The sequence below is a fragment of the Vombatus ursinus genome, unplaced genomic scaffold (assembly GCF_900497805.2).
Source record: "Vombatus ursinus unplaced genomic scaffold, bare-nosed wombat genome assembly UNPS02009062.1, whole genome shotgun sequence".
In the NCBI taxonomy this organism is placed as follows: Eukaryota; Metazoa; Chordata; class Mammalia; order Diprotodontia; family Vombatidae; genus Vombatus; species Vombatus ursinus.
In genome coordinates, this window is record NW_020948840.1 from 1,010,882 (window position 1) to 1,023,555 (window position 12,674).

A 12,674-nucleotide genomic window follows, 5' to 3' on the forward strand; every position below is an offset into this window, starting at 1 on the left:
AGCTATTAAAGCCTAAAGCTACACTCAGACTTTTGGGACACCCTGTAGAATACCTTATGGAAAATGCTTCATGCCATTAAGCCATTTGCTCCTCAGGTACCACCCTCTACATGGGGCATTGCCTGAATTTCCAAATGTTAATGCTTTCTCTCCTTCCAGAATTTATTGTTGTTGTTTGTTCAGTCATTTTCAGTCGTGCCTGACTCTTTGTGACTTCATTTGGGGTTTTCTTGGCAAAGGTACTGGAGTGGTTTGCCACTTCCTCCTCCAGCTCATTTTATAGATGAGGAAATTGAGGCAAATGGGGTTCGGTGACTTGTCTAGGGTCATAGAGCTAATAAATATTTGAGACTGGATTTGAACTTAGGTCTTCCTGACTCCAGGCTCAGCGCTCTATCCACGGTGCCGTTTAGCTGCCCTTTTCCTAAAATGACTTTGTACATTTTGTATTTACTTAGTGATGCGAGGGTCTACATTCTCCCAATATAATGTAAGCTCTTTGAAGGCAAGGGCAGCTTCTTTTTGCTGTCTTTGTATCCTGAGCTTCTAGTCTAATGCCTGACACATAGTAGGCACTTCACATGTTTGCTGTTTCATTGTTGTCTAATTGTTGAGAAGTGACTCACCATGTCATGGCAGGAAAAAGAAGAGTTAGAACTCCAACTAGCCCCAAGGCCAGGGTTCTTTCCTCTGCCCCTCAGATAACTTCAGACTTTCTGGTCAATAGAGTCATCATTATGAAGAGGCCTCAGTTTCCTTCTTTGTAAAATGGGGGAGGTGGACCAGGTATTTTTAGGGTTTAGTTCCAACTCTAAATCTGATCTGTTAGGATTACTACACTAGGGAAGGGCTAAAGTGTTGATCAAAAGAGATTTCCAGGAAAATGAATAGCCAGAGAACAAAGACTTTTCTTAAATTAAAAAAAAAAAACAAAAGCAAAAAACAAAAAAAACCCAAACATAACAGGCGTGAACATTTTAAGAAGCCCAACTCCGGGATCTTTTGCCTATCTTATATGTTCTTCTGTCCTAAACACATCTCCAGCACAGATCTCCCAGAAGAGCCTAATGAACTGCCGAGTAGCATAACCAAATTTGGTGAAGGAATTCTGCCTTGCAGAGCTGAGCCTTTGAAGAGTCTGAGTTAAAATGGTATCTAAGGTCCATCCTCTTGTTGGCAGCCATTCTGTTTCTGCTACTTCTCACAGTCACAGAAAAAGACCGTAAACACCATATAGACCAGATCAGATTTTAACTACATTCCTGCTGGTTTTTATGGATAAGGAAGCTGAGGCCCAGTGTGAGAGGCAGACTTCTCTAGGGTCATACCTTATCAGTGGCAAAGCCTGGAGCAGAGCTTGGGTATTTGGCCTCCAAGACCAGAATCCTCCAGATCATGATTTAGAGGTCTCATTTTGGTTCTCTATCCAGGGCTTCTTAAACTTTTTCCACTCTCAACTCCTTCAGGGCCTCTTTTTTTTTTTAATTTTTAGGCAATTGGGGTTAAGTGACTTGCCCAGGGTCACACGGTTAATAAGTATCAAGTGTTTGGTCTGAGGCCAGATTTGAACTCAGGTCCTCCTGACTTCAGGGCTGGTGCTCTATCCACTGCGCCACCTAGCCGAGGGCTTCTTAATCTGTGGATCTCAACCCCATATAGGGGTAGAGACTTTTAGGAAGGAGGTGGGTTGGGGGTGGGGAAAGAGATAATGAGTTTAGTTTATTTGTGAAGACAAAAAACATTCATAAAAATATATTTTCAAATATGTGTCCAACAATCAAGGAATGAATGGCTTAACAAATTATGGAAATGAACACAATGGAATGTTATTGCACAGTAAGAAATGATGACTTTAAAGAATTCAGAGAAACATGGGAAGTGAATTTGGAAACATTTGTGTGAATTGATACAGAGAAAGCAAACCAAGAAAACCATATATGTGTGTTTGTGTGTATATGTATGTGTATATGTACATATGTATTTATGCACACACATATTTATATATATATACCCAATGACTGAAGCACTACATATGAAGTCAATATGAAAGGTATCCAAAACTCTGGGCAAATAAAATGCTAATATCAAACTGTCAGGTTAAATGACCTACCCATCCTTTCTGTTAATTTTCAATAAAGAAACTGTATTTTAAGGAATGCACTTTGTTTGTCAAGAAATGTTTGTTATACCTGAAGACAAAATATATCAATAGAATTTTAAGCCTGGAAATAAAGAAAAAGATTTTCTAGGACAAAATTGATTGAATTTTAAAATCTCTTCATTTATCCAGAGGTAAAGGCCTTACACATCTGAGACATAGTCAAAAACCAGGAAGGAAGAGAACAAACATTTATTAAGCACCAACTATGTTCTGGGTACTCTGGCAAGTTCCTTACATTCTATTAGGGACAATTTTATACATACATACACACACACACACACACACACACACACAAATGTATGTATTGATACACATATACTTATAATGTATACATACACACACATATATATGAATGTACAAAATAAATTTATCTTGATAAATTGGGAGGAACTCACAATTAGGGGAGGGGAGTAATTAGGAAAAGCTTCATGTTGAAGGTGTCATGAGTATAGTTTTGAAGTTAAGTTTTAAAGATATAACTCATTTGAGCCTCACAACAACCCTGGGAAAGAGGTACTGTTATTGTTCCCATTTTACAGTTAAGACAACTGATAAAGAGGTTAAGTGACCAGGTCACACAGCTAGTGTCAAGTATCTGAGGTCAGATTTGAACTCAGGTCCTTGTGACTCCAGGACCAGTGCTCTATCCACTGTACCACCTAACTGCCCTGCTCAGAATCTTTTTACTCTCAGTTAACATATACTTCTAATAAGCTTGGCTATCATTTTTCTTTTTGCAGCTTAGAAAAAGCAAGTTAGATTAGATGTTTGGGAATGAAGTGAAAAAGGGTAGCTGGGTAGTACATTCTAATGTACTAAAGCAGTCAAAAGTGAAAGCTGACACCTGGACAGTGATGAAGAGTCAGAAAAACTATAAAAAGCTGACACTAGAATTCAAAGTCCTCAAAAGACTGGGTCTTATGTTAAGGGCAAATTGTCCACACACAACAGTTGCACTTCTAGCTATCTCTGTGTTACAACAGATCGTAATAACAGATGTTCATAAGGGTGATACTGAGCAAACCAAAAAATAAGATTGAATTATATTTAGAATAGGTTATTTCTTCCACAAAAATCCTCTTAATCAATCAACAAACTTTTATTAAGCACTGACTATATGTCAGGTACTATTCGAAGACCTAGGGATACAAAAGAAAATACAAGTAACCCTTCTTCTCCAAGCTTGTCCCAGTAAAGCTCAAGCTGTCTCTGTCTCTATTAAGGTGGAAAGGTTTCAGGTTCGGGTTCAGAAATAGATGATGTGTCTATTATCTGAGTGCCAGTATGGTTAACTTCAGAGAAGCCTGGCCAACAGGATGGGAGTATTTCTGGACACAACTAAGGGGTGTGTGTGTGTGTGTGTGTGTGTGTGTGGCGGGGCGGGGCAGGGGTAGGGGACAAGTGAGATCTAGGCCTGTGGAAATACCCACACAAATGAAACACTCCCCATCCTTAGAATCCGGAGGTGGAAATACAGGCTGTTGAAGAAGGAAGGGAGGCCAATGACACATTTTAAAGATTTCCATGAAAATAACAGGTTGGATGTTTAAAGTGAGGAGTTTCAGTCATTTGCAAAATTTACCTATAAAGAATAGCAAGTTCTCCAATGATTATGGATAAATGAAGTATCATTATCAGTAGATTTTAAGATATTGGTCATTACCATATGAGTCCTACAGCAAGTTTTCTCAGTGCATTGAAAAGTCTTGGCTACCATAGACAGGCCAGTTTCCACTCATGGGCCATATTAGCACATATCTTTGTGTTCCAGTCACCCACATTTATAACCTTGGACACTGATGCACTGTTCGACCATAAGCAAGTCACTTAACTATAAAATGGGGATGCTAATACCTATAACACCTATCTCAGAGGGTTGCTGAGAGGTTCTCTGTAAACTTTAAAGTGCTAAATAAATGGGTCATTAGTATTACTACTATTGTCGAGTCAGTGGCAAGTACCACCTTCTGTAAGAAGCTTTTCTTGGTCCTCTTCAATCTTACTGCCTTCTCTCTGGTAATTTTCTCTAATTTATCCTGTATTTATATTTGTACCTACTTGTATGCTGTGGTGCAGTGGATAGAGTGCCCTGCCTGGAGTCAGGAAGAGCTGAGTTCAAATCCTGCTTAAGATACTTCATAGCTATGTGACTCTGGGTAAGTCACTTAACTCTGCCTCAGTTTCCTCATCTGAAAAATGATCTGGAAGAGGAAATGGCAAACCATTTCTGTACCTGTGCCAAGAAAACCCAATGCGGTCACAAAGAATTGGATGTGACTGAACAATAACAAACCTACTTGTATGTGTCTCTCCCATTAGACTTAGAGCAGGGACTGTCTTTTGCCTCTCTTTGTATCCCCAGTGCTAGTACAATGCCTGGTACATAGTAGGTATTTAATAAATGCTTGTTGATTTGGCAAGTGTGTTACAGTGAAAAGAGGTCTGACTTTAGCAGTCAGAGGACCTGAGTTCAAATCTTTACCACCTGGGTGACCTTGGGTAAGTCACTTACCCAAGTGGGCAAGTTTCCACTTTTCTGCACCTGTTTCTTCATCTATAGAATGAGAGAGTTGGACTAGATGTCCTCTAAGGTCCTTTCCAGCTTAGTAGATCTAAGACTTTGGTGTTATTGCTATTATCATTATAATTATCATCCCATCCTGGGAGACATATGGTGACATGGTAAGAACCCTGACCAGACACCTGAGTTTGAACCCTGCCTTCATCACTCACCACCTCTGTAACCTCAGGTAAGTTGCTTTACCTCTCTAGGGATCATGGCTCCTTTACCTGTAAAACGAGCAGCTCAGACTTGGGTTATCTCTAAGGTCCCTTCCAGGGTGAGCTTTGTGTCGTGTGGATGGGGCTGCTGTTGCTAAGGATACACTGTTTAAAGGTGTGGTCTGTAAAGATTCATCATTTCCTCAGGAGAGCATTATCTTTCTTTAAGTGTCTCTCCCCTGTCCTTTCACCTGGGAATTCAAGAACAAATTTCAGTGCTTAATCCTCTTTAATCAGACCGCAGAAAAATACACACACACACACACACACACACACACACACACACACACACACACACTCCATTCTCTCTTTTGTCTTCCCTCAGTTACCATCTGAGTTGTCCAGAGGCCTTAGGAAACAAAAGAACATTAGAACCTGGCTCCCCACTTGCAGATCAAATTCACTTCAGAAGAGAGGTTTCTTTTTTCTCCCTCCCACAACTGTTATCCCTTAAAAAAAACTTTATGTAATTGAATATTGATGCAGTCTTAAAGGCTCATTGTCATAATGATGAATAATTAATATAATCATAACTAGCATTTATATAATGCTTCAAGGTTTAGAAAGTGCTTTACAAATATTCTCATTTATTCCTCCCAATAACCCAAGGAATTAAGTGATATTATTATTATTACTACTACATATACAGCTGAAGAAACTGAGGCAGAGGTTAGGTGGTTTGCCCAGGGTCACACAGCTTCTATGTGTTTGAGTCTGGATTTGAACTACAGTCTTCCTGATTCCGGATCCAACACTTTATTTTTTTTTTAATTTTTTTATTTTTTTGGTAAGGCAATTGAGGTTAAGTGACTTGCCCAGGGTCACACGGTTAATAAGTATCAAGTGTTTGGTCTGAGGTCAGATTTGAACTCAGGTCCTCCTGACTTCAGGGCCGGTGCTCTATACACTGCGCCACCTAGCTGCCCCTTACCAACACTTTATTCATTGAGATACCTAGCTCCTTACAGTCCTGATTTAGGTGACTTCATTTAAAAATAATTGTGGAGAAAAACTTCCAACAAATAAATATTTGTGGCTCACTTTCCCTTTGTCCTTAGACGCCAGTGTTGATGCTTCTGGAAGGAAGATGTTAGCTACATTTGGTAACACTCCCAGATCGAGTGAGTCTCCACAGTGTTCAAGACCTTAATTCTCTGTTCATTCAGATGGAAAGGGAAGCAAAGACTGTTAAAACCAGGTGTTATTTCATCTTATTTTAGAGTTATTATTGTGGCTGGGAAAGGAAATAAGGAACATAAAGATAGGCTTCACAGCATTTTTTAAAAACACAAAATAAAGGAATATTGTAGCTGCTTTAGAAGGAAGGGAAAGTTCCAAACCCAGTTCTGATACTAATGTGCTTTGTGACCTTGGATTAGTCCAAGAGCCTCAGTTTTCTTCTCTTCTTGTAAAGCCTAGATGTTCTCTAAGGTTTCTCTCACCTCTGAGGTTCTGTAGTGGATTCTAAGATTACACCATAATATGCCAACTCCCTTTGCCTTTTGGCCTCAGCCTAGAACTTCACTGTACAAGGAAAACCCCTTTTGACTTTAGTGTACTGAGGTCCTTGCTACCATTTAGCTTCTAAACTGTTTATTAGAGAAGAAAGAGAAAGGGAGAGAGGAAAAGGAAGACGGAATGGAAGAGGTAGAGAGAAGGAGGGAAACAGAAGCAGAAAGGGATTCAGAGAGATTCAGTGCTAAAGACAGAGACAAAGACAGAGAGATAGGGACACAGACACACAGACAGAGATATAGACAAAGCCAGAAAGAGACAGAGATTGAGAGAGACAGAGACACAGAGACAGAAACACACACAGAGAGAACAATGGGAAGATAGAGAGAATCACAGAATTTCTGAGTTGGAAGGGATGTCAGCAGCAATCCAGTCCAACCTATACCCCAAAGCATTCCTTCTACAACCTACCTAACAGGTATTCATGCAGATTTCACTTGATGTCCTCCAACTACACCTCCCATGACATCCCATTCATTTTTTTTATATGAGGCAATTGGGGTTAAGTGACTTGCCCAGAGTCACACAGCTAGTGATCCCATTCATTTTTGGGATGTTTTGGGAAGTTTGGGAAGATTTCCTGATAGCAAGCACCATCCATCCATGGCACCTGGTTCTGCCCTCTGAGGCCAAACAGAACACATCTAATCTCTGTACCTTATGACAGCCTTTCAAATGCCTGAAGATAGTGGGCAGTTATCACCACTACAATGCACTTCCCTTCTTCTCCACTATAATTCCTTCAATGGATTCTTACTTGACATTAAACTAAAATCCTCTACAATTTGGATTGCCCTCCTTTTGATAACAATGATAATAACTAGCATTTATATAGCAATGAACTTTATAAATATTATTTCATTTTATCCTCTGGAGGGAAGGTACTATTATTAATTACCCCCATATTACAGATGAGGAAACTGAGGCTGAGAGAGGTTAAGTGACTTGTTCAGGGACACATAGCTTTTGGAAGCAGGAAGACTTTTGATCCACTGTGCCACCTAGCTTGGGTATCTATCTAAGTTATCCATGTCCTTTCTAAAAGGTGATGCCAAGAAATGAATATACACTTCCAAACGTGGGCCAATCAGGACAGAATACAATGGGACTATCAGTTCCCATAAGCCCCCGATTCTCTTAAGCATTAAAATGACCTCAGATTTTTTCATTTGTTTATTTATTTGTTTTGCTTTGGTTTTGGCTGTCATATGCCAGGGTTGACTTATTAAGATTGCAGGCTGGGGCAGCTAGGTGGCGCGGTGGATAGCGCAACCGATCCTGGAGTTAGGAGGACCTGAGTTCAAACCCCGACCTCAGACCAAACAGCCGACACTTGCTAGCTGTGTGACTCTGGGCAAGTCAATTAACCCCAATTGCCAGAAAAAAAAAAAAAAAAAATTGCACAACCGTCCAGATCTTTTTCCAGATGAACTGCTGTATAACTGTTGCCTCCTCTGTATTCTTGAAATCAAGTTTTTGAACCAAAGTGTGAGAGTTTCTATGCATTCTTATTAAATTTCCTTTTATTAACTTCAGCCTAATGTTCTAGTCTGTCAAATCATCTAGGATTCTAACTATGACTCAGTGTGTCAGAAGAGAAGACATGGAGTCAGGTGGGGCAGATTTAGAGGGAAGAAGAAAGGGAGGAAAAGAGAAAAATGCAGGGGAGAAGTGGGGAGAGAGAAGATAATAGAGAAGACGAGGGAGAGAGGAAGAAAGAAAGGAAGAGAGGGAGAGGGGAGTGAAAGGGAGGAGAAAGAGAAGTGGGACGGCGACGGGGGCGGAGGTGGGGGAAGAGGCTCTGAGGGAAATTCCCAGGCAGGGAAATCTTCAGCTTGTCCCCGACCCACTCCTCCCTCTGGGGAAGATGTTTGAGTCCAAGGCGTGGGAGGGTCTGTTTTGCGACCTAAGGGAACCAGAGAGATCGGAAGCCCAGGTAGAGTGAGGGAGAAGCGCTGGCAAGGATAAGCCGGGCACTAGGTGGCAGGTCAGAGGACAGCCGGGCGGTCTCTACAGAAGGCGGAGGGAGGCGCAGGCTGAGGCCGGGGACTGGACAGGATGGGGGCTCGACGGGGCGGACTCTCTCATCACTCACCTTGCTCTCTCCGCTGCTGCTGAGGTTCGCCTGGGAGCGGGGAGCCCCACCCAGGTGTGGGTTCGGCCCCGGTCGACAGCGGGAGGCCCGACTTGGCCAGGGTTCGAATGCTGGGTCCCAGGCTTCCGACTCGGCCAATACCTGGTCCAGCAGCAGTGATTCTGACTCCGGCTCATTCTCCTCCCCTTTTGGGGGAGACTCAGAGTCTTGGACAGCGCAGTCCCCGTGGGCCCTTTTCTTTGAGCCTTCCTCCTGCCCATCCTTCGCGTCCTCCTCCTCCTGGCAGGCCTCAGTGCCGTGCTGCCCATCGCTCAACTCCTGGACACCAGGGACCCCTGGGCTCTTATCAGGGCTGCGCAGCTGCCTCCGCACCCGCCTGCTTCTGCTGCTCCCGCTGCCCATGGCCCGGCCTTGGCTGCACTGTTGGGAGAGGGCTGCTGATCCTCCCGCCTCAACCAAGGGCTCCGGGCATCCCGGCCAGGGAGGGAGGGAGGGAGAGGGTGGGCCTGGGAGGGGCGGGCTGGCGGGCGGGCGACGAGCCCACTCTCAGGCCCTCCCTGCTCTCCATTCCCTCAGTCTCTGGCCCTCCCTCTTTCCACCCTTATGTATTCACTCATTCCCTCCCTCTTCTTGCTTTTCTCTACTTTCTCTCCCCATCTCTTTTCTCTTCTTTCCCTTCTCTTTCTTCCCCCTCATCCCCTTCTTTCTTTCCCTCACTCATCTCCTTCTTTTAGTCCTTCCCACTCCTTACCTTCAATCATTATTACTTCCTCTCTCCTTACTCTTCTTTCCCACCTCTATCTCTTTCATTCCCTCCCTTCCTTTTCCTTCATCTTCCTAATTCCCCTCTTTCCCCCCCACCATCATTCTCTCCTTTCTTTTTTCTCTTTCTTCCCTTTATTTGTCCTCTCCCAATTCCCTCCTGGCTTTTTCCTTCATCTCCATCATTCCTCCTTCCCCCTCCCTTTGTTTTCTTTCCCTCTCCCCTTCTTTTCTCTCTACATCCTCTTTCATTTTAACTTCAACATTTAACTTAAAAAAACCAGTCTTCAACCTGAGCTGTATGAAGTCTCAGGGATGTCTAAGGAAAGGGAGAGAGAAGTTTTCACTCCATCAGAACCCAGCCTGTGTTTTCCACTGAACAGGCCTCCCTCCTTCCCAAAGCAGAGCAGCTTTCAGTTGGCAGGGCTTCCCTGGATTTCCTCCCCTCTTTCTCCCCCTTCATCTGAATTTTAGTGTGTGAAAGTGGGCCCAGTTCAAAAATAGTCCGTAATGACTTTTTAAAAAGAAGAAAGAATGGAGAGAGGGAGAGTGGGAGAGAACAAAAATGAGGAAAGGAAATACCAATATGTAGTGATCACAAATATGCTCTTGGTTCTGGACATTGGACTAGAATGAAAATAAACATGTAATTAAAAAAATCAGACAAATTCCCATATAAGCAAAAGAAGAGAAAATAGATCTGTAACTATTTGTCTCAGAATCAAGCTGGGATTCAAGAAACACAGCTTCTATATTTTATTTAGTGGGTTTTGGGGTGTGCATGCGTACATGTGTGTATGTGTTTCCTTTCCCCACTCCCTTTCAAATTCAGCCTTTTCAGGGCAGGACAACTCAAATGCTTGCAGCTGTAACTGACACATTTTGACTTGGCATTGACTCTGGTCCAGATTAGACTGCAGAATAGCTAATGTTTGTGCACTTTCCTGGCCTGGAAGTGAATTGAATATTTACCATGTTAACCCACTAGGTAAGGAAGGAAAATCAGAGACTCAAGATGCAGTATAATGTTATGATTAAAATGCATTTGTGTTTAATTGTCAAGGGAACAAGGCATTACTTAATTACATCCTTTCCGCCCTTTTTATGGTGTACTGTGGTTAACCAGCCAGATGGATGAGATGGGGCCAAAGAAATGCATACTTTGGCCTCATTTGGGCAAACTAAGTCTACAGATGTATCTCATTTGGAAGATACTGATGTAGGTTTTGTTTGTTCTCTTAGGGAAAATCATCATCTTGAAACTTTTTAGGACTGAGGGAGGAAAAAACTTATCAAAAAAGAAGGGGAAATCATTCTTGAGCTGAGATCAACCTGTTAATCATTTAAAACATGTTTTTAGCCTTGTCCAAAGAATATCTAGTCATGTGATTTGGAGTTTAAAAATATCCTCAGTAACTTGCATCTCCCTCCCAAACTCACATACCCAAATTTCCCATAGACTAGCCTTCTCATGGTCCACCCAGAGACTATACCCTGGATGAACTTCTGCCCTGGGGCCCTGCTCTTTTGATTAGTGACTTCCTCTCTCACATTACTATTTCAGGAAAACCTTAGCCACAACCATCTCTCTCTCTCTCTCTCTCTCTCTCTCTCTCTCTCTCTCTCTCTCTTTCTCTCTCTCGCTCACTCGCTCTTGCTCTCGCTCTCTCTCTTCCCCCATGTTTCTGCCTCTGTTTCTCCCTCCCCCACTTTTCTGGACCATAGTACCTCTCCCTGGCCACCATTTCCCTGTCTGTGTTGTGTGCAAAGGCAGGAATTGTCTTTGCTTTTGTACCTCTATTCCCAGGGTTTAGCACAGTGCTTGCCACATAGTAAGTGATAAATAAATGGCTTTTTCACTTATTTATTCATCCAAACCCCTTCATTTTACAGATTGGAAAACTGAGGCTCAGAAAGGAAAAGGTGACCTGCTCAAAGCCACTGGTTAGTGGCACAGTTGGAACTAATAATAAGAACTAACATTTACATAGTACCTACTGTGCCAGGCACTATGCTAAGCACTTTACAATTATGATTTTATTTGATCTTCACAACAACCCTGAGAGGTAGGTGCTATTTTTATCATTCCCATTTTACAGATGAAGAAACCAAGGTAGACATAGCCTAAATGTCTTGCCTAGTACCACACAGCTAGTAAGTGTCTGAGGTCAGATTTGAACTCAGGTCTCATTCTTTCCATTGTGCCTCCGACTTGCCCCCAACTAGAATTTAGGTCCTGAATGCCTTTTGAATCATCAAAGAAAACCAAAGTTATATATATTCTCTCTCTTGATAGCACCAGCTCCAAGGATACAAGGATCCAACCATCATCCATGCAGATACTTCCTAAATCTCCTTTATCCTCTCATTTCTCTCCTGAGTGCTAGTCCCACACTTCTAGCTGTGTACTAAATCTCTACATTTGGAGGTTCCATAGGTATCTCAAATTCAACATGTTCAAAATGGATCTTATTAGCATTTCCCCTAAATCGATCCCTTCTTTTAACTCCTCTATTTCTGTTAAGAGCACCATCATTTTTTCATTCAAGTAGTTTCGAAACCTAGGAATCACTCCAAATTCTTTACTCTCCTTTGCTTCCCATAGCCAGTTAGCTGCCAAGTCTTGTCAATTCTACCTCCTCAATAGCTCTCAAATTTATCTCCTTTTTTCTACTCATATGACTACCACCTTAGTCCAGACCTCATCATATCTCAACCCAATTATTAAAAGTTTTCTAACTGATCTCCTTATATCTAATTTCTCTCCCCTCACCATAATTACGCAGTTGCTTTTCCTAAAATACAGATATGACCATATTATTTCATGGTAATGAAATTTCATTGGTTTCTCTCAACATTAGGATAAAACCTTAACTCTTCTTTTTTGGTATGTGATCTTAATAATCAGGTTCTAGCCTACTTTTTCCACACAACTCCCTCATGCACTCTCACATTCCAGACAAACTGGCTTACTTATAGTCCCATCTTTTCCTTCTCTGAGCTTCACATAGATTGTCATCTCCCATACCTAGAATGCTTTCCCTCTGCCTAAGGGAACCCCTAACTCCCTTCAAGGCTTAGCTCAAGAGCCAATTCCTTCACAAAGAATTCCCCTCAGTTACTAGTGAACTTCCTACCCTCAACCACTGCACATTTATTTTATATTTATCCTCTATTTACTTCTATGTAAACATTGGATCCCCTAGTAAAATGGAAGCTCCAATTAGGGCAAAAACTGTCTTACTTTTGTGTTTTCACATCTGGCTCCTAGTGTAGCACCTGACACATAGTAGGCACCTAATAAAAATGCTTGAGCATGATTGTATTGCTGTGTGGTTTCACAGTTTATAAGATTTATGG

At 42.0% G+C, this 12,674-nt stretch overlaps 1 protein-coding gene across 1 annotated transcript in view; it reads right to left on the reverse strand.

The window, feature by feature from the left end:
• CYS1 (cystin 1) overlaps positions 1-9,022 on the reverse strand; it is a 30,123-nt gene extending 21,101 nt beyond the window's left edge. Inside the window, exon 1 of the mRNA XM_027850479.1 lies at positions 8,553-9,022. Coding sequence (XP_027706280.1) covers positions 8,553-8,954 — 402 coding nt within the window. The 5' untranslated portion in view covers positions 8,955-9,022. The remainder of the gene's footprint in view (positions 1-8,552) is intronic.
• Between the last annotated feature and the right edge of the window lie 3,652 nt (positions 9,023-12,674).